This window comes from Carassius auratus, chromosome 36 (assembly GCF_003368295.1).
Source record: "Carassius auratus strain Wakin chromosome 36, ASM336829v1, whole genome shotgun sequence".
Lineage (NCBI taxonomy): Eukaryota > Metazoa > Chordata > Actinopteri > Cypriniformes > Cyprinidae > Carassius > Carassius auratus.
In genome coordinates, this window is record NC_039278.1 from 7,136,955 (window position 1) to 7,157,465 (window position 20,511).

Sequence of the window (20,511 nt, forward strand, 5' to 3'; positions counted from 1 at the left end):
ATCTTCTTAGATGTTAGTATTACATGCATTCTGACATCTGATAGAAAACGTCCTATATACTTATAGCAGATGAGAAAACACACTAATAAAAAAAAAACATCTTGCAGATTTAAATAGAGGTATCGGTGATGTACGTGTGCTATCAGGGTTCATTGTCAGTTTCTCTGAAATGCTGCTGTACCACATGGAAATCAGACTATTTATTTTCTCCTGTGAGGGAATGTAGTTTTCATCAGTATGATCACATCTGAAGCTTAAAGTCTTAAACTGGATTGTCTGGAAATGGGTGTGCAAAAAGATAGTGCTGTCTAGACAACTGGGATAGAGAAGAAAGAAAAGCTAAAAACACAGCAAGACACAAAAAACTCAATTGATGTTTGTTTATTTGATGGCATTACAACGGAGGTGTTTTTTTTTTTTCCATTGTGGCTTGACATTAGAAAATGTGTACAGTACTTGCTAAATGTTCTCTGAACTCAAAAACACTGCCAAACATGGAGAGAATGTCAAGGCACGTCCTGTTATTGAGACCAGAACAAGACCGTAGAGGTCCGTCACAGTGTCGTTTCGAGCATTTTCAAAGATCACGGAGTCTGACACAGACACATATTTGGTGTTCTCTAGTTTGATAAGCAGACTACTTAGAAATGCTGCAAATAAAGCACACTTAATATCAGAAAACCAATCATCGGTGTGCAATTATGGTTTCTGGAAGTAGCATCACATTTTCATTGGCTTTGACATCCCAGCTCTTCTGTTAAATATCTTTCCCCACACCTGTTCTCCAATGAGAGTATTGACATCATTAAACAATTTTAGCTAAAAAAATACAAATAAAATAAAATTGATGTGAAGTTGATGTTACTCCTTAGATCCACTGATATTCCTCACAACATACACTCTACGATTCTACCAAGACTTTGATTTGACTAACATATAGCGCTAACTTAAATAACAATACGATTAGGGCACATAACTTTTTTTTCTTCCTCTTTCCACATCTCGACCTTCCGGTGAAGTGGTTGAGAACCAGTCAGCTTCACGATCAAACATAACTTAAAAACATAAGATCCTACGACAACAAAAACACGACACTGAATCTAAAAACAAACTGCAGTATAAACGAGTCAAGGATTAGTGTAAAAGGATTTTAGTTGAACCGACAAATCTACGGCGTTGCGATCCCTGTTCCTTTATGTCAGCATTATTCCGCTATTGCTTACGAATTAAAAACACGTCAGCGTTCCTCGGGCCAAGAAAATAAACACTGGATTTCTCGGCAAACAGATGCAAAACGACATGATAGATTTCTAAAACATAAATAGGACAGCTCAAACCAGTTGCAGCAGTTGACGGCATGTGTGTCGTGCCACAGCCTGTTTGTGTCATATATAGGGGTACTGAGGGACCCTCCGCGGGCTCAGCTGATACCCGCTGTAAGCCCCGCCTCCTCTAGTGGTGCTGGTGTAAGGATGGGTGGAGTAATGTTGCTGGTAGTGGGCGGAGAGTCCGTGGACCACGCCTCCAATGGAGTCCTTTGGGATAAGACTGGCTGCATAGTGACTAGAGGGCGGGGCCAGCACGGAGGGGGAGGAGCCTTGTACGAGCAGGTGCTCCATGTGGGACGCGGGGGTGGGGTAGGTGTAGAGGCTGGGGGTGCTGGTGAACGACGAAGCCTCCTGGAGACCGTAACGAGTCGAGGCTGGTGGGTAGGTGTGCTGTCGGCGCAGGGAGGATGAGCCACCGGATGCTTCTTGGGACGAGGAGACAGTGGTCTGGAAAAAGGAAAACAGGAAACTGAACCACACGTTCTTTTTGATACACTGCGGCACGGAGCATGCACAGAAGCAGTCACCTGACTGAGGTTCAGTGGTTGAGATCTGCTGGGCTCCTGTAGGTGGTCACTGACGCTCTCTCCTGAGCTGCTCGGCTGCCTTGTGGCCGCGGCTCTCTTAGGCTTCATGTAGTAATTCTGTGCAAGACCTGAAACATACGTGACACATTCCTTTTATAAAGAATTGTGGTAACACTTTAGAATAGAGAACACCTATTAGTTGCTTATTAGCATGCACATTACTAGAATATTAGCCATGTATTAGTGCTAATTAAGAACATATTAATGCCTTATTCTACATCCCTAAACTTACCCAATACCTAAACCGAACAACTACCTTACTAACTATTAATAAGCAGCAAATTAAGAATTTATTGAGAGAAACGTCGTAGTTAATAGTTAACATGTGTAACCTTTTCTAAAATGTTACCAGAATTGCTGACCAAGCTCCAGCGGATACACATTGGACATCAGTTAATACTCACCTACAGCCGATGGGGGAAGTTTGGCTGATATGGAGTTTTCCACCGGCTGAGCTTTCACAGATGGAGCCTCCGCTGCCAGGGATTTGGACAGTCGTGAGGACTGGACCCCCGCGTGACCGCTCTGGGGTTTGGGAGACAGGGGACTGGCAGTGGAGGAGTCCGAATCGTGAACGGTCAGACAGCTGATCACATTAGTCCTGTGACTGGGGCCACAGCTGCCAGAAACAAAAAAAACCCCAGAATAACAGTAGTATTAACATTATTATTAATTTGTTTTTGGAAATCTTTCTGACCTCAAACTTTGTGTTGCTTTGTGTTGCGTATGTGCAGATCACAGCAGGAAGTGACCTCACTCACCTAGCAGGGTGGAACTTCCTGTCGTCCTCGTCTTCAGAGTCGCTGTGTATGGTGATGACGCTGACAGCAGGACTCGGGGTGTCACAGATGATGATGGGCTGAGGGAGAATAGCACTGAGCGACTGAGAGCCCACCAGAGCACTGCTGGGAACACAGAAATAGACAGACAGACAGAAAACGGAGAGATTTATCACCCTCAAACAGCATCTGGACACCTAATGTATGTCCTCGCATTAGTTTATCACATCATGTTATTCGATTTTTTTTTTTTTTTTTTAAATAGCACACCAAACAAAAATAATATAATAGTGTTATAAGTGAATGTGCCAATACCTGCTTCCAGTGTCACAACAGACCCTGCTCCTCTTGTTCTGAGACCGTGTGACTGTAGACGCTCCTCGACTGAGAGACTGAGAAAGATTGAGGCCGCCGAGGATGTGTGGGTTCTGCTGGACGACGCCATTGTGCTGACCGCTGCGAGACGCCCTGCAGGAAACAGCCAACCAATCAGTATCGAGCACATGCAAACACGCTATAATGAACGTTTACGATTCTTCCCAAACATTCACCTCCAGCTTGAAGTCTGTTTAGAGGTCTGGGACAGTAGGGTCTCCGGAGGAGATTCGGTCACTGTGGGCTGGTGGCTGGGGTTGTGGATGGTCATGCCAGGCACCTGCTGCCACGCGGAGGGTATGAGGATCTGCTGGGTTCCCGCCGGCCAGGCCTGCTGGAGTACGACAGAATATACGCTTTAGTGACACTGCCACTCGGAAAAACACTGGCAAATGAGCAGTAGATAAAAACAGCCATGACCAATCCTGCACCAACACAATGAGTGACACTGATGCATATATGGCCATTCAATCCTAAATTAAACATGTGTGCCATGCCAGAATGATCAAGAACTCCAGCTAACATGCTGATGTAACATCAATGCACACAATGACACAGAGAAAATAATACTAAAATAATCCATCAACGCACAACACAAAATATGCAACTCTCTCCCGGAGCATTAGATGCCATTTCGCATGATTTTAAAAAGCCAAGACAAGCACGGCATGCATAAATCATACACAAGCGTTATAAAATTAAAGATGGGGGAAGGAAAGAGCAGTCCAGCAACCTGTTGGGAAAAATCATGGCTGTTAAATAGTCAGAAGACAGTGTGCAAAACTGGCCAAAAGAGGTGCCATGCCAGTATGGACAGCACTAGAGTAACCTGCGGACAGACATGGCCATGAGAGGGAGAGGAACACGGCTGTGAGTGTTTTTGAGCTGTAGACTAGGTCAGTGTCCTCCCCTGAGGGAAGAAGGAGGGGCTGGGAGGAGGGATATATTCACACAACAATGAGCTGCAAGCAAAGCACAGAAGAGTCAGCACATGCCTCCCATGCCTGTAGCAGACCTGCACGGAGAGAGAATGACGAGGGACGGACTGAGATGGAGAAAGAGGAGAGAACAGGCAAAAAGTAGGCCCCTTTCGCAATAATCAATACATCGTCTCATGGCACAATGTGTGTACGTGACCTCAATCATTTTTGGTGACGCCCATTATATTTATATTAAAAGTGATGTCACCATGTTTATTGTATTCCACTTGCACCAGTGTCTTTTGCAGCTTTTTGTACATAACACAATGTTGTTGGTGCTAGCTCAAATTTAAGAAAATGATTCTTATGTTTGTGTTTTTCAGCAATACAGTGCACCCTTAATTTACAGAGAAAAGGGCAGGGGAAAATCTCCATACAATTTCTTTGTGAATTTTTCTTTTTCCAACTTTTTACTTTGCATTATTTTGTTAGAAAATGTTTATTTACTATTTATTCAAGTTTGAGGTATCTAATATTTTGATACTTAATTTCCATGTTCAAAATATTCTTAAGAATTAAAAGTTTTCGTCACTTGAAAGTGTGCTGGCCTTCTTGCATTATTATGCTTTTATATTATGATTATATATTAAGTTGCATAAAATGGTCTTAAAATGAAAGTAATATTGTTCATCGCAATTATTTCTGGGGCAATATATTGCACATCAAAGACTTGTTATCGTGACAGGCCTAGCAGAAAGAAAGATTAGAAGAGAAGAGAGAGAGAAAGATAAAAAAGAACGTTTAAAAACAGAAGGGATGATTAAAAAAAAAGAGCTGAAAAAAAGATAGGAAAAACTCAGAAAGGAAAATGATAGGGGTCAAAAATAAAAACAGAGATGGGGAGAATAAATAAAAACTATTCAAGACCATAAAAAGAATTAAAGCGAGATATCAGAAAAAAAAAGAGATGTAAAAACTAAATATGGCAAAAAGGTCAGTAAAGCTCAAAGAGGATCCAGAATGATCAAAGGAGAGATAAGAAAAAAATGTGGTTATCGGACTAAAGATCAAAGTGTCACTGAAAAACAAACAAACAAACACAACAACAAAAAGATCAAAAAATGAATAAAAAAAACGATAACCAAGAGATTAAAGAAGATCCCAAGTTATCAAAGAGAGATCTGAGAAAAAAAAGACACATAAGTAAATATCAAAAAGGGATAAAAAATAAAAAAAATATCAAAGAGTGATCCGAAAGAAATAAAAGATATGGTCTATAACAGAGAGACCAGAATGAGACTAGGATTAGAAGGAAAGATGCATTTAAGCAAGATTTTGGAAAGAGCCCAAGAGAGGAAGAGGGTCAATGAGAAATGCTGATGTTAGTGGTAGAGCGCTGGGTGGGACTCTCTTTACCAGCACTGTGGCTGTCTGCTCCAGCAGGGCAGGCCTTCCTGCCCCACAGCCCAGTGCCAGGGGCAGAGGGTACTGGGACGCCACTCCCGCTGTGTGAGGGTGCAGCGTGGCCACCATCAGAGGCGTGCAGGAGCCCTGTGGAGGGGGGCGCCATGGAGGGAAAGGGCAAAAATCATGGAAAGATTAGACATAAGGTCAGACTCAGCTCAGGGGTACAAGGCTGTGAGCTCACGTGCCATTTACAGGCACTTGCCAGCAGCCGAACAGCTGTCCATGCAGACTTTAAGGACTGACGTTTCCTCTTCAGTTCATCGGATTGCAGTGATGGACCGTCAGCGTTAGATATTATGCCACCGTTCCACAAACAATGTGCTGCATGTCTTACCTGCGTCAGCATGCTGGGCTGAATCTGAAGCGGCTGCGTGGACTGGTTCTGCTGGACAACGGGAACACCGTTCTCCATCCGGACAGGATAGCTAGAGGTTTTATTAGAAGATGGAAGCCCTTCAAGAAAAAATAAAAAAAAAAGTGAGTGTTTTTCAAGGTTGGGAAAGCCTTGCATTATCGTATCGCATTAATAATCAACTGTAAAACATCTTGCACTAATAGCAAAACAATCATGAAACAAATTCTGAATGACTCAAGCGAAAATAAATACAAATTCAAGTCCGAACAGTAGAGGGCGCAACAAGAGAACAGGGAAAAAAAACATGGTCATTTTAGCAAATAGAAATGAAATAGACATGATGTTTAAGAAATTTGTGGTTAAATTATCGAAGGTCAGCAGCAAAAAGATTGGTAGATTGAGCGACAATTAAATCCATAAAGTATTTTTGAGACTGTTGGAAGACAGGATGAGCAAATGCAATTTTTGGGTGTCAGTTATTACTTCCATAAACAAATAAAATATCAAATAAGTCCAAAATTAACTGCGTGCATGCCAGCTTAATATCTCAGAGACCGGATATTCATCAATAAAATAGTTAACCGATGTATTAAAGGTGCCATATGCAAAAATTGAGGTAAAAATATCCATAACATGACCTACAGGCATTAAAAGAATGAGAAGAAATAAGGGCGACGATGTCATTAAAAAAATGTCAAGTTATCGTGCTGCAGAGATAGCAACCTTAATTAGCATTAGCATTACTAGCCCCGGCCCGACAGGTGTCGTAATACCAGTTTCGGCCATGGGAGGCGGTTTGCGGGCAACATATCCACCAGCCAACCTGCAATACACTAATAACTCGCACGGCTTGTCGGCGTGCCTGAACCTGATGTCAATCATGTGGAAAGTACAGCCCACTAGTTCATTTCAGTTCAGGGAAGAGAGAGAAAGGATGACTGAAGCCCTTGGCAAGAGACCACCACCCGCTACAGGGAAACAACAGCGCTCGGAATCACAAATCAAATCCGATAAGAAAAGGAGCCGAACCAGAGTAAACATCAGCACTGCTTTTAATCGCTGGAGACAACTGATGGACCTGAAAGAAATGAGGTTCGACTCCGAACTTGCAACATTTCTTTTGCATTGCTAAGTTAGATGCTGTTAGTATTTCACTAGAAGTTTGTTTTATATGTTTGTGTATTTGTTTTCGGGAAGTTATAACATAGAAATGTATCGAAGGCTGTTCGATAAACGTGCTAATGTTAGCGATGGGTAACCGTAGCTGCGTTTGATAATTAGCTAGCTATAACTTAACATTACCCATTTTATTATATCATAACTAACCTGCTCTGTCTAGTCGGTTGATCTACGTGTCTTCTTTGCTTCGTGGTTTTTCTGTGCGTGAAAAAATTGATGTGTGGCGTGAAAGCGTGTGAAAAGAGTCAATTGTGTGTGTCTCACGGTGAATGCTTGAGAGTTGGCACTTTAAAAAATTAATTAAAAGTGATACGTGGACCAAGGTGTCTGAGATTGTTCATTTTAAGTAAAGGATCCTAATATTTCGTCCACAACAATATTTAATGAGGTTAACTTATAACTCCCTGTGGTTAATCTGCACGAGATCAACAAGCTTGTTTGCTTTGCGGCCGCTTTAAATACAAAATAAGCATTCGATCTACGTCAGAGCGTCTGATCGCTCACAAATCTTTCTGCAGCGTCGTGAGCAGAGCGGCAAGAGCGATTTTTGACGCTCTCGACGCCGGCGGTGTGAACGCACAGTTAGGCTTGGGCTATGGCTGTAGTGTTGTTGTGAAAGTAGGGGCGGAGCATAGAGACTATGCCGTTTCTCGTTTGTTACTCTAGAGTAGACCAATTCACTTTATTGAGGCATGCTGCCCCCATCTGGTATGGAATGTGGAGTATGACTTGATTTTTTTTGCCAAACATTACAGATGGCACCTTTAACTACAAGTGGATGGAGTCTGGCTCATCGAAAGGACATAAATCACCCAAAATGCACCCTGCTCCAGCTCACCTTGGATAGCGGTGGGGGGGCAGACGATGAGGGTTTGCTGGAAAGGTTCGGTCTGAGCACACAGCTGAGTGGGACGGGTCTGCAGGGGGATGCTGGGCTGGGCCAGGCCTGGGATGTTAATGGTGGCCTGCTGGTAAAGAGCCGGTTGGTAGTTAAGGAGAGGAACGGCTCCAGCAGCAGAAGGAACCTGAGGAGATGTACAGCAACGTTAAAGACTGATGGGAATCCAGATCATTTGTAACCCGGCGGTTTTCCCCTCACCTGGCTGTGCTGGTTCAGCTGGCTGCTGAAGGTCACCGTCAGGTTTCCTGCAGCTCCAGGAACAGCGTTAGCAGCAAACAGGGCTTTCCCACTGTCAAAGCTACCGTTCCTTCTCTTGCAGATATCCATGTTCTGGAAACACGACTTCACACTACAAAAAACATATGATACGAGAGCAAATTTAAAATGCACTTCTTCAAATTAACCAGTTCTAGAAGTCTTGGAAAGGACGTACTGTGAGCTGTGAGGGAAGTTCAGCAGGTGGCTCATGGTCACAAACGGATGCGCCAGGGTCTTTGTGGGCGTAATCCTTTTATCAGCGTCCAGTCTCAGCATCCTCTTCAACAGGTCAATCAACTCCTGGCGGTCCGCCTTCTCCGCCAACATGTCCGTCCCTTCTAAATGAGTCGGCAGATTGACCTGGAAACCAATCAGTGCAATCAGAAAGGGTTCGACTGATCTATTAAACTGATGACACGTTCCATCCCATGCATGGATTTCTAAATTACCTGCATCATGTCATCTAAACAATTGAAGATGTATTTTCTCGCTTCTTTTGACTTGATGCCCATTTCGGCCTCATGCTCAGACGGGGTCTAGAAAAATACACAGGTCTTAGTCTAGTTCAGTATTAACCAACCTTTTTTTGAATAAGAAACTATTCAGTCATTCAGTGTTACTTGTGTTTTTAAGAAAACACAGAACTAGGTGCTGACTTTTATCCTCCACAGTGGGTAGCTGGAGTCTGGTCCTCTCTTGAAGAAGCGGCTTGTCTTTGTGCCAGCACTCAAGAGATACTCAGGAGGCAATCCCTGTGTCTGAGAAATGTACCGAATCTGGAGGGGGGAAATGGGAAAGGTCAAGGTTAGTACAAGGAGTCGGAGGATTGCGTGTACATTTCTGGGATCATGAATGATTTCTGCTGGTTTAAAGTCATTCAGTCTTTGATAGGCTACAGTCAATTAATGGTCTTGGCGATGTTAGATGCTAGGTTTTTAAACTTGCGTATGATGTGCGACCGGCTGTCAATGCTGAATCATGGCTAGATGTCTTGGCTACAATTTCTCTTACAGTCTGGCGTGAAAGACTGTACATGTCACAATCATAAAAGTATTACTTGATCACAACATATAGCGCTTGCATGAAGTGACACAGACACATAACTAAGGTGACAAGTAAAGACAATATACAGTTGTAGAGCTCCTTTGAAAGCCATTTGAGATCGAACTAGGGCTGCACGATATTGGGAAAAAATGACATTGCGATATTTTATTTTTCTGCGATATATATTGCGATATGAAATCTAATCTAATTTTTACATACAAACAAAAATGGGGTGAGCACACTTACATTTTCACTTTAAATGATTTAAACATCGACACCATCGTGTCAATTGATTAATATGCGCGAGGGAGAGAGAGCAAGACAGTGGACAGCGCTCATTTTGTTTGAAGACGCTGAGCATGAAGCCGGGGCTCTCTCTCGCGCACTCTCTCTCTCTCTCTCTCGCACGCGCTCTCTCTCTCTCTCTCTCTCGCTCTCTCTGCCCTGTTAAACTGACATGACTTAAAAACACATGCAAATTATAAACTTGCACTCTATGATGGTTAAGCGGTGTAATTAATCCGCAAATCACATTCATCAAGGGCCGGGGAGCAGCTGGCCCATACAGTTAATGAATAACGGATCAACTACGACAGCCTACATCGCACGTCCTGCGATGTGACTATCGTGGATTCGTACATCGCGATATCGATGCTTATACGACACATCGTGCAACCCTAGATCGAACTGAGAGAGGTGAGAGCTAATATTATTCCTGATAATAACAAGGACATAACATGTGTGACCTGGTCATATTCTGAAGCTCCTGGATATAGCGGCCAGCCCAGAAAGAGCTCTGCAATCACACAACCCAGGGACCACATGTCGATGGCTTCGCAGAACGGCAGACCAAGGATGATCTCAGGGGCTCTGAGGATAAAAAGCAGAAGAAAAATATCATAATCTATGCACGTAGGTTCTTTCTTTTATGAACGCGTTTAGGAGTTAAACGGGTGATTATTACAACATCATAATCTCATAACTGTGGGATGTGTGATCAGTAAGCATGTACAATACAGATAACTGCTCACCTGTAGTAGCGAGACTGAAGGTAAGTTGAGCAGATGGCTTTGGAGACGTGACTGGCTGAGCCGAAGTCGATAACCTTTACCCTGTAGGGCTGTCGGATGGGGTCCACCAGCATGATGTTCTCAGGCTTCAGATCAGCGTGGATGAGACCCAGGCTCTTCAGCTTCATCAGGGCCGTGGACACCTGCTGCAGGATGGGCCGGATGTGTCTTAGGGGCAGCGGGCTGAACTTACTGTGCTTCAGGAAGTCGTAAAGGTTCTGCTCCAGCATTTCAAACACCAAGCACGTGTGGCCCTTTTGCTGGAAACACTCGTAGGAGCGGACAAAGTTGAACTCGTCAGCATTCTCCGCGCTGAGCCGGTTCAATATGCTCACCTAGGAGAGATATTAAAGTGCTATTATTTTTGAAAATGTCCTTTCATGCAGTGTGTAACACAGCTCTAAGTGAATGACAACATCCTGCAGAGTTTTAAATCTGAAAGTGCATCATTTATAAAGTTACCGTCTATTAAAAGAAAGAGTCGACTCTGAATCATTGAAAACAGTCGTTTTTAAAACGAATCCCAAGCATTTTATGTTGAAGTCAACACGAAACATTAGCATATATTCCCCGCCCACTTGTTGGTCTTTTTCTCATTGGTCTGAATGAAAATGCAAATTCATTCTTTGCCACTAGGTGGTGCTTTTGGAGCGGTAAAAATAGCGGTTTCATCAGTAACACTGTAAAACAAAGCAGCACTGCGCTCACAAACACTGCTTTATCGGGCATCACAGTCATAATGACATGAAAATTAGACCAATCCGACCAATCACCACAGATTAGCGTCACACACAGGACGGGGTTTGGAAGAATGGATTGTTGAGTGAATCGTTTGGGGGTCATTGAGCAAGTAAGATAAAAACATATTTAAGTATATTTTATTTACAATAAAAGTGTTTTTTGACATTGCATGCATGTCATCCTGTTGTTGGGACTCCCAAAACCAAAATCTGAACCTTTCATAACCCATAATAGGGGCACTTTAAGTGCCAATTACAAATAAGAGCATCCACAAAGAAAATCTGAAAACAATCAGGTTTTTAGAAAGTAATCTTTGTATTCATGTTGGCTTCATATGAATAATCTTTTACAAAATGTAAGGCAGACCACATGACATTTTACACCCGCAATTGACCTTTCTTTGTCTAATATATCATAGCTGTGCTTGACAATTGTGGTCACATTTTAAAACAGTCATTTTAAAAGCACATTTTGCATGAGAGCAAAAGAATTCCCCATGCAAATTTCACAATGGCTCAATTGGTTGCCCTGACCAACAGAAGCTGCTTGGTTTGAGCTGTTTCATACATCTACACTATTGACAATAGACATCTGACCTTTTTTTGCATGCAAAATTTCCCCTTTGCAACCACATCTTTAGTCAAAAGCGTCTGCAGAGGCCTCCTCTATCATGTCCCATTTTGTTTTTTTTCTGCAAGTTGGTTACACAATACACCATTAATTTGATGGACGAATGTTTTTTCAGTTCAATATCAGTTTATGGTTTCAATAGTAATACATTTTGCCAAACTATAGGGTTAATCACTGATCTATAATAGAGAACTAGACTGCTCATAGCGTCATGAAAGTGAAGCCGCCGCGCCGCCCTATTGGTATTCCCTAGTAATACCATACATTATATTTCATTAATTAGAAATCTTACAAATTTAATGAGAAAACAATCTAACAAGTCAGCATTTTTAAATCTGAAGTATCTCTGTAAATTCTTACAAAGCAAATAGCCTAGGCATTTAAACGTGTTTTTTTTTTTTAATGTCGGGAATTTCCCATAATGTTACTTATTAAAAAGCTCTTTCTATTAAATGCTTCTCCATTTGAAAGCAGATGATGACGATTTAGCGGTAATCATGGAACCTGATTTGCTGACTAGATGCGCATGATCATATCGTTAGATATATCACCCAGCCCTATCGCTTATCCTGCCCAAAAAGACCATAAATATTGCAGATAACGTGAAGTAAAAATAAATTTACATACACACAAAATAACTAATCCTGTTTGACTGATTTGCTTCGAATCGGGTGATTTTAGGTCCGCAGTTTGCATGTGACTCAATGGTGCTCTCTGCTGGTAGGGACTCGTCTGTTAGCGGTTTAGAATGCGATTAGCGACCCAGTCATATATAGTGATCAGTTGGGTTAATTCACCGAAAAAATGAAAACAGTCATCATTCACTCACCCTCATGACGTTTCAAAAGATATAAAACTTTACTTCTTGCCTTTATGACCCTTCCAAATAAATAAATCTCAAAATTAATTTAATTCATAAATTAAAACAACACAGGCTTATTATATGATAACAGTATTCAAGGCACCGTATGAAATTAAAATTGTAATATCACTGAATAAATTAACCGACAGAAAGGACAAAATTAGCATCATGTCATTTACTTATTAACCCTATTAGCTTGAGGGGAAACAAGGGCAAATTCATATTTAGTTTCATCATGGAGTAAGTGAAAGTAGAAGAAAAAAGGCATGCCAGTTGCAGTCTGCAGCAAAATTAGGCGGAAACGAAACACGGTGAAATCTTGATAAGGTGATAACCCCCGAGATTGGAAAACAAAAACCCAGAAACGTAGATACCATCATAACATACCTCGATCTGTCCCTGACGTGCATACGATGGATGGTTCTTCAGGATCTTGATGGCCACGATCTCATTAGTTCCTCTTTTCCAGCACTTGGCCACCTGCCCGAACGTGCCCCGGCCGAGAAACTCAAGAACTTCGTAGCTGTTGGAGACGGAGCAGAGGATCTCGTGCTGGACCAGCTGGTAGTCCCCTTCCCCGTTGGAGCTGCTGCTTTTGGTGGTGGGGGCCGAGTGGGGGATGGACTGGGCGGTGGTTCCCGCTCCTCCCGTACGTGTGGAGAAAGCAGGAGCCGAGAGCTCCTCCAGGATCTGAACGCTGCCGCTGCCGCTTCCTCCAGAGCTTTCCACCTCCTCATGCTTCCTCTTCACGCCGTACCTGTGCCCGCGGGAGGACTGCGACTCTGTGTGGTGGGCGTTGTGAGATGTTCTGCGACTGGACCCCCGCGGGAGGCTCCCGGTGCTGTCTGCGGCACGGACCACCACCTGGCCCCGGGACGCTGGGGGGAAGATCAGGCCGGAGGTGCCGAAAGGGAGGCCCGCAGCGGGGTTGAAGCTGTACTGACCCACAGAACTGTACGCTTCACTGGAAGCATCCCAAGCACAGCTCTCCACTTTCATTTTCTTCACCCTGCAGAAGGCACTGGAAGACACAGACGGAGGGGAGAAAACCTGCAGCTGTGAAGCCATGCCTGCAAATAGTGAATAAACGTGTGCGGCTTTGATGAATTCAGAAAGAACACAAAAGATGGCAATGCTGATATCTCAGCATGATTGAATGAAGTCAGATAATGAGTTAAATATTTATAATTAATACTGACAAATCTAGCATTCACTTAAACTAATCATGTATGGAGACTTGAGAATGATATTGAAATGACTGTCAGCTCCATGTAGTAAAATATCTCTACAGCCTTAAGAGAGAAAATCCTGCCGTGTTGATCAAATAACCACATTTTAATATTACATTCGAAAAATTCAGTAAGTTGTTTGTCTGGTGTTGATTGTTACTACAAAAAAGCACACTTAAAGTGAAGAAAAATATCTCTCTTCTTAAAACTTGCAAACAATTTCATTATAATCTGTGACCCTGCAGACAAAACATGCACAGATTACTAATCTATAAAACTGAGCCCGTCATATTAATCGCATAACAGAACTGGAGGGGACTCAGAAAGATTTTTTTTTTATCCTGTCAGAATTCAAGATATAGAAGATTTTATTTATTGTAATTTAAATCAAGTATAATTAATGTAACACAATTGTGATAAAAAACTGTGATATATGAATTATTTTATAACTGAAATAAAGCTATACATCTATAAATTATCTGTAATCTCTCAATATATAATACGAGTAATTTTATAGTAGAAATACTGCAAGTCGAACATCTAAAGGCAGTTCAATTTTGAAATGTTTGGTCTCGTATCTGAATTATCGATGCACACCAAGGGATTTCAAGGACAGTTCAGACCGGTAAAATCAAATATTTTATTTATTTACATATGTATTATTATTTACTATCCTGTGTGTGGATTGAGGGTCTGTCTGTCTGTGTGAAACCCCGGATGGATTCACAAAAGAACATTCAGAGATACCGACTGCAAGCAGAACATCGCATCTACAACACTTAAATCGAAATAATAATAATAATCTTTTCGTCAAAACACAATCGAAATATCAAATATTTCACACAGTTGCTGGTCGTCAGGTGTCAGATATAAGAGTTTAAAAGCGATAGCACCCCGCTGTATGTTTACAACCACCAAACGACTCCACCCTTTTCGAGAAAACTGCTCTAATGTCGCGAAGCAAATAAAGGGGGAAACAACGCGATGATTTTTGCTTTCTATATGAACATTATTATCGCAAACTCTGAACGGAGTGACGCGCGCCGACGTCCTCGAATCTGCACACGTCATAAGTTCGCTACATTGTATCATATGTCTGCTACTAGGCAACCAATCGTCAAAGTAAGCGTTACAATATAACGCATCGTTAATATATTTAAAATAAAAAGCATTGTAACTCAGAACAAAAAAAACAAACAAACAAACAAAATCATCGGAGCCTCAACAAAACCAACCCTCCTTTACAAAAAAATAAAATAAAAATAAAGTCGAACGCATTATTTTCTACATTAGTATAATTAAAGACACGTATGTGGATGTATATATCATGGATGTTTAGTGCTATATTAATACCTGCGCGTGTTGTTGATCGTGGTGTCTGGGCAGAGGAGAGCTTTAAATCCCTCGGATCTGGATTCTAGGCCTTCATTGTTAGTGAGCAGCTCCGGCCCTGCAGTTAACTCGAAAATAAACCGCGATCGGGATAAAAATACAGCTCCATCAGTCGCTGAGAGGGGAGACCGGGCACCTGCTCATCAAATAGTCGATTTCTGTCCTTGTACTAAAAAGCCCTGTTTAAAATCCGGGCAGAAAGGGTCTGTTGTGCTCCCCGGTACATCCACTGCCTGACTATCAGCTGCTTCAGTCAGGCTTCCTGTGCAACGGGCTCGGCACTGCGCATGCGCACACGGCTCACGCGTTGTGTAACGCACTGAGATCAGCAGCTGTTGAAGCCCACCGGGGAAATACCATCTACATCTGTGGAAAAACCGTGGCCTGCTCATCATGTTTCCCGATACTATTGGACACGCATACTGACGCACAACCTTGACATCTTTAAAACAAATCACCAATCCAGTTATCTATCTCGATGTTTTTTTTTAAACATGTTCGTTTACACAATAACAATTAAATACGGAAATACTGATATATAAATATTATAAAAAGCTTACAAAACATCATTACGAGACATCATGTCTCTAAATATTATGTGAACATGATTTCATCAAGTACAACATGTTCTTGGAACAACTTTCCAATCAAGTTTTCAAGAAATGTCAGTTATTCAGCTATCACTTCTCTCTGATTTTAGGAATATATTATGGATAGGTTTAGGTTTAGGGGTGTGGACTGGGTTAAGTCTATATTTATGGACAGTAATGTTGATGTTGATCCAGGAACATGTCTTACTTGGCAAAATCATGGCAACCAAATATTACACACATGCATAATAACATGAAAATGTACGCCCATATAATAGACTCTTGTCTGACTTTAGGCCAATGTGGTTTATTGTGTTGACTTGTTTAGCCAACAGCTATAAAAAAGTTTTAAATTAAATTGGAAAAAAAGAGGAAGTAAATTGCAAGAGTTTAAACTTTGTTTTAGAAGTCCACTTACATAACCAGAGCTATGAAAAAGAAAGAAAGACATTTGATTCAAGAACTACTCTTTATTGAAGGCTAATAGCGATGAACAAAATGACTGCTAATGATCCAGTGTATTAAATGTAAGGGTTTGTAGTCGTGTTAATGATGAAAGTTGTCAAAATGGAGTTTAATCAATTGCTTTCTTTTTTATTCAGATTCAAACGGTCTTGGGTCAGATCTGTTAGAAAGTTACAACCTGCACAATCTGAAAGAAAGAAGGTAAAATGTTTTATTTTCCTTCTTCTTATTATTTTATTTTATTTTTATTTATTTATTTTTTGCAGGCAGAAGCATTAATCCAGCAAAAAAAAAAAATGTATATATATATATATATATATATATATATATATATATATATATATATATATATATATATATATATATATATATATATATATATATATATTGACTAGTATAAATTAGGAATAGAAAAATAATGAATAATTTTGCAATGTCTGACTGTAGGACTTTACAAAGAATTTACAAAACCTTTCCCGTTAAGCAAGCCATAAGTGCTGGGAAATGATTTTGAAAGCAGAATTTGGCATGATGTGACTGTTATGAAAGTTCAAGGAACTGAATTAAAAATAAACAGGATGTGAACGATGTGTGGCAGAGATAATGAGGGGCTGAACAGACTGTTGATTCTTCATTTGAACTGGTCTGGCCCATCAGTCAAGAACATCACAAAAGCTCATGTCACAGAAGAGAAGACACTGCCCCGTTTCATTTCAGCGTGCCTTTCACTCAAAGCCAACTTCAGAAAACACACTGTTTCACTTTGATTAAAAGAAAGAGTGACGCCTAAGAAAGAGATTTCAGGTCACGTCACTAAAGTCAGTTTTCAGTCCTGGCCTTAATGATGTAGCACAAACTTGACTGTGCACACACAGACAACCAAGCCAGCTATAACACACAAGTTTGCAAGTGCGCCCCTGAGTTTTGGCTGATGACGTGCTGGGGGTCGTCGGGCCACATAACCGTTATGAGGAATAACAGCAACGTCCTCATCTCTAGGCCTCAAACCTGGAGCCCAGCAAGGCTGTATCACCACATTCAGGTCTTTCTGAGTCCTTTGCTTCACCTTGATCTCCTGTCAAGGAGAAAACATTAGTACGTATAACTAAATGAACACACGTTTTGTTTATAGCTTCTCTCAGAGTCCGATTTCCCTCCACAATCTCAGGAAATAGCTCACAGAAAACTCTGTCCTTCAGGTTGTAGGTCAAGCTCCGCGCAGACAGCTGTCTTTTCTGACAGATAAACATGCAAAATAAAAAAAAGAAGGAATAACTAATGAATATGTTGAATATTATGGAATGCAATAACATGATATTGGAGGAAAATGCAAAGTTTCTTCGGGAATGGAATAGTTTCTAAAGAAAGCACAGTTTCTCAGGGAACAAGACATTTTTTTTACAAGTCAATGCAAAGTTTCACAGGGGAATGGAATTTTTTTGCAAGAGAATGCATGTTTTTCTACACAATCAAGTTTCTCAGTGGAACACAAAATTTTTTTTAATGAGAAAATGCAAAGTTTCACAAGGGAATGGAAACGGTTTACAAGAGAACGCATGTTTGACTAAAGAAGCAAAGTTTCTCGGGGAATGATACTTTTTTTTTACAAGGCAATGCAAAGTTTCACAGGGAAACAGAAACGTTTTGTAAGAAAACAGAAATATTTTGCTAGAAAACGCAAAGTTTTTCAGTTGAACTAAACAGTTTTGCGAGAGAAAGCAAGTTTTTCTAAAGAAAGCACAGTTTCTCAGGGGGGAACTCAACATGTTTTAGTTTTGTTTTTTTGACTAGAAAATGCGAATATTTACAGGGAAACAGAAAAGTTTTGCAAGTGAAAAAATATTTAGCAAGAGAACATAAATGTTTTGAATGCAACATTTCTATTGAATGGAATACGTTTGCGAGAGAAACGCATGTTCTTCTAAATCAAAGTTTCTTGGGGGGGAACGCAAAGGTTTCAACAGAAATGTTTTGCGAGAGAATGCAACATTTCTTGATGAACGCAAATGTTTTGCTAGAGAACGCAAAGTTTCTCCATTAAATGAAATAGTTTTGCGGAAAATGCACATTTTTTTAAGAAAACGAGGTTTCTTTCTCTTTTTTTCTTTACGAGAAAATTGAAAGGTTTTCCAAGAGAACACCAAGGTTTCCTGGTTTAAACAGAATAGTTTTGCAATAAATGACCTTGATGAAATGCTTCAGGTGTGTTTACTCTTCAGGACAATGGCCTTCCAGGAGCAGGTCACATATTCTCTAGGTGCCAGCCTTTACATTCAGGAGAATACGTTTGTGCTCTCAGTCTACATACGGTGAAGTCAGACGTCTCTATGCTTCCCAGAGTGGGGATGTTTTCCAGCATGAAGCTCAGCAGTGAGATGAGGATGGCAGAAACAGACCAGACGGATGGAAATCACTGATGGAGAGACACAGCCTGCAGTGACTGGACAGTAATGTTTCTGTTGATACGCTGTTACTGACCTTACCGTGTGTTGCACATGAATCTCCCATTAGGGGTTATCATATAAATACTAGGTGGCTTGAAAGGAAAATCTCTAGGGAATATCAGTTTGCCGTGATAGTAGCCACCTTAAATAAACATTACACATACTTAAAAATAATACTTGCAAGTAATAGGCCTTTAATTTACAGTTCATTCAAGTGAAAGCCTTCACGCTTACCCTCATAAGGGGTTTTCTCAGGGCCACGAACAATAAAATGCCTGGGGAACATTTTATCATGAGTGAGGCCATTTTGAGATTTGAATTCAGAACAAAGGTTCATTTCACAATATAAATATATATATGTGTGTGTGTGTGTGTGTATCTATAAAGGCACTTTAAATGTAACGCATTAAGATGCACATGATGGATCCCATACTCTCCGCATGAGTGATTTCTGAACAGATGAAGGAGTGAAGAGTGTGTGTCCTGTCTCAGGTTCGTGTGTGAACCTGCTTTCAGTCAATTCTGAAGTGACTTAAGAGAAAGGGAAAATGAAGGTAACATCATTCCTGTTTCGCTTTTGATTTCATAAGGAGTGTAGTAAGCTAACATTTTCCTTACCTTTTATCAGAGTGACGGTTTGCCATATGGAAATATACCAAATATTAATGTGCTTTTTTTAGAAAACAAACAAAAAAAACATCTTAAATATGCACACATTTGGATATCAAAACAAAAGTGATTTAGATTACACTTAAAATATCACTTAAGTTTTTTTATTTGACAACATATTTAATGACACACTTTATTGTAAACATGTCTCATAAAATGCTAATGCCAAAAGCCTTTCAAAAACCCTTCAGACAATAACCGGGCTTTCTTTCTTTTATTTCTTTTTTCATTTTGGTATAAACCATCATTTTAGGAAGCAAAAATTCAAATGAGGGCTCTCTACCTATTATAAAATAAGACAGCATTTGCATTATGTCTTGCCCCAACTTATGACAACAGGAGAAAGAAAATGAAATGGTTTGTTAAGCCATTAAATGTTTTATTTTTTTTTAATGAGGCCACTGAAAGGTCAAAAAAATCGAACTTTTGAATAAAACTTAAAAAAAAAAATTTGATCAAATTCTAAAAATGTAAAATCAAGTGTGATAATGAAAAATTAACATTTCATAAATTCTTCCTTGAACATTATTTTGGATGTTCTCTCCAATTTCGATGGTTGAAGTCGCAAAGCTGTTGCAGGAAGTGATATTTCTAAACCCCTTTCACTGCCAGTGCATATTCCAGTTGTTGATATCAAAATGTAAGTTATCCTTCAAGCATTTTCAAAAAAACAAGGAAGATAAATCCTGAACTATTTTATCCATCCCTGTGTCGCTTAAGTGCACTAGATGTCACTGTCCTCATAGATATATTACAGAATGGTGCCATGAATGTTTTACTCACATAATGCTTTAAATTCACAGATTCACAGAATTCAGAATAAATCTCTCTTTAATTCATTACAGGAAGCAAACCCTGGAAACCAAAGCTGCTTAATCACACAAGGGATGACAACTTTTAAAGTAACATAAAAGAACTATAAAAACTTCAAATCCCATCCAGAGGCTTAGGAAAGGACCACATCAAAAAAAAAAAAAAAAATCAATCTGTGATGTTAAAACCAATCCCCAAGTTTTTCCTTTACATATTTTCATATATTATTCTTTCAGATGGGTAAAATCTCAGTCTCTGAGGACATCTGGTTTCAGCAGGACAGCTGGTTAGTGTTTCGGAGGGGTGTAAATCCATGTGCGGAAACTGCCGAAAGATGACAGTGCACGTGGTGACGCCTGCAAAATGAAACCAGTTAGCAGACTTCAAGTATTCACCAGTCAGGTCTCTGTTCT

At 40.5% G+C, this 20,511-nt stretch overlaps 2 protein-coding genes and 1 pseudogene across 7 annotated transcripts in view; all 3 read right to left on the reverse strand.

Moving 5' to 3' along the window:
• Positions 1 to 366: 366 nt before the first annotated feature.
• Positions 367 to 15,429, reverse strand: LOC113055101 (homeodomain-interacting protein kinase 1-like). Of its 5 annotated transcripts, none has more exons than XM_026221081.1 (17): positions 15,079 to 15,429; positions 12,884 to 13,566; positions 10,225 to 10,598; positions 9,940 to 10,063; positions 8,806 to 8,925; positions 8,599 to 8,685; positions 8,325 to 8,509; positions 8,090 to 8,240; positions 7,829 to 8,015; positions 5,791 to 5,909; positions 5,406 to 5,540; positions 3,246 to 3,403; positions 3,010 to 3,162; positions 2,677 to 2,817; positions 2,320 to 2,534; positions 1,856 to 1,983; positions 367 to 1,775 (listed from the first exon to the last, which is right to left on the reverse strand). In XM_026221081.1, the coding sequence occupies exons 2-17, from the start codon at positions 13,562 to 13,564 to the stop codon at positions 1,386 to 1,388; spliced, it is 3,348 nt and encodes a 1,115-aa protein (XP_026076866.1). In that variant the 5' UTR covers positions 13,565 to 13,566; positions 15,079 to 15,429; the 3' UTR covers positions 367 to 1,385. The 5 variants fall into 5 exon arrangements, with proteins under 5 accessions (XP_026076866.1, XP_026076867.1, XP_026076865.1 ...); XM_026221082.1 differs by having other exon boundaries at positions 2,677 to 2,820; positions 12,884 to 13,517; positions 15,079 to 15,428; XM_026221080.1 differs by having other exon boundaries at positions 2,677 to 2,820; positions 15,079 to 15,427.
• Positions 15,430 to 16,775: 1,346 nt separating this feature from the next.
• On the reverse strand, positions 16,776 to 18,902 carry LOC113055630 (ubiquitin-conjugating enzyme E2 J2-like; annotated as a pseudogene).
• Positions 18,903 to 19,373: 471 nt separating this feature from the next.
• The window catches only part of LOC113055102 (arf-GAP with coiled-coil, ANK repeat and PH domain-containing protein 3), a 65,601-nt gene continuing 64,463 nt past the window's right edge, over positions 19,374 to 20,511 (reverse strand). For both annotated transcript variants that reach the window (XM_026221091.1, XM_026221090.1), the window contains exon 26: positions 19,374 to 20,454. In XM_026221091.1, coding sequence (XP_026076876.1) covers positions 20,386 to 20,454 — 69 coding nt within the window. In that variant the 3' untranslated portion in view covers positions 19,374 to 20,385. The remainder of the gene's footprint in view (positions 20,455 to 20,511) is intronic.

What these genes read in the sequence shown, in the direction of transcription:
- LOC113055101 (XM_026221080.1), bottom strand. Translation starts at nt 13,564, where the DNA reads ATGGCTTCACAGCTGCAGGTTTTCTCCCCTCCGTCTGTGTCTTCCAGT. An exon ending in GAGCTTCAGAATATGACCAG is followed by an intron (nt 8,926 to 9,939) that starts GTCACACATGTT and finishes TCCCCCCTCCAG; the next exon opens with ATTCGGTACATTTCTCAGAC. An exon ending in AACTTCCCTCACAGCTCACA is followed by an intron (nt 8,241 to 8,324) that starts GTACGTCCTTTC and finishes TGTTTTTTGTAG; the next exon opens with TGTGAAGTCGTGTTTCCAGA.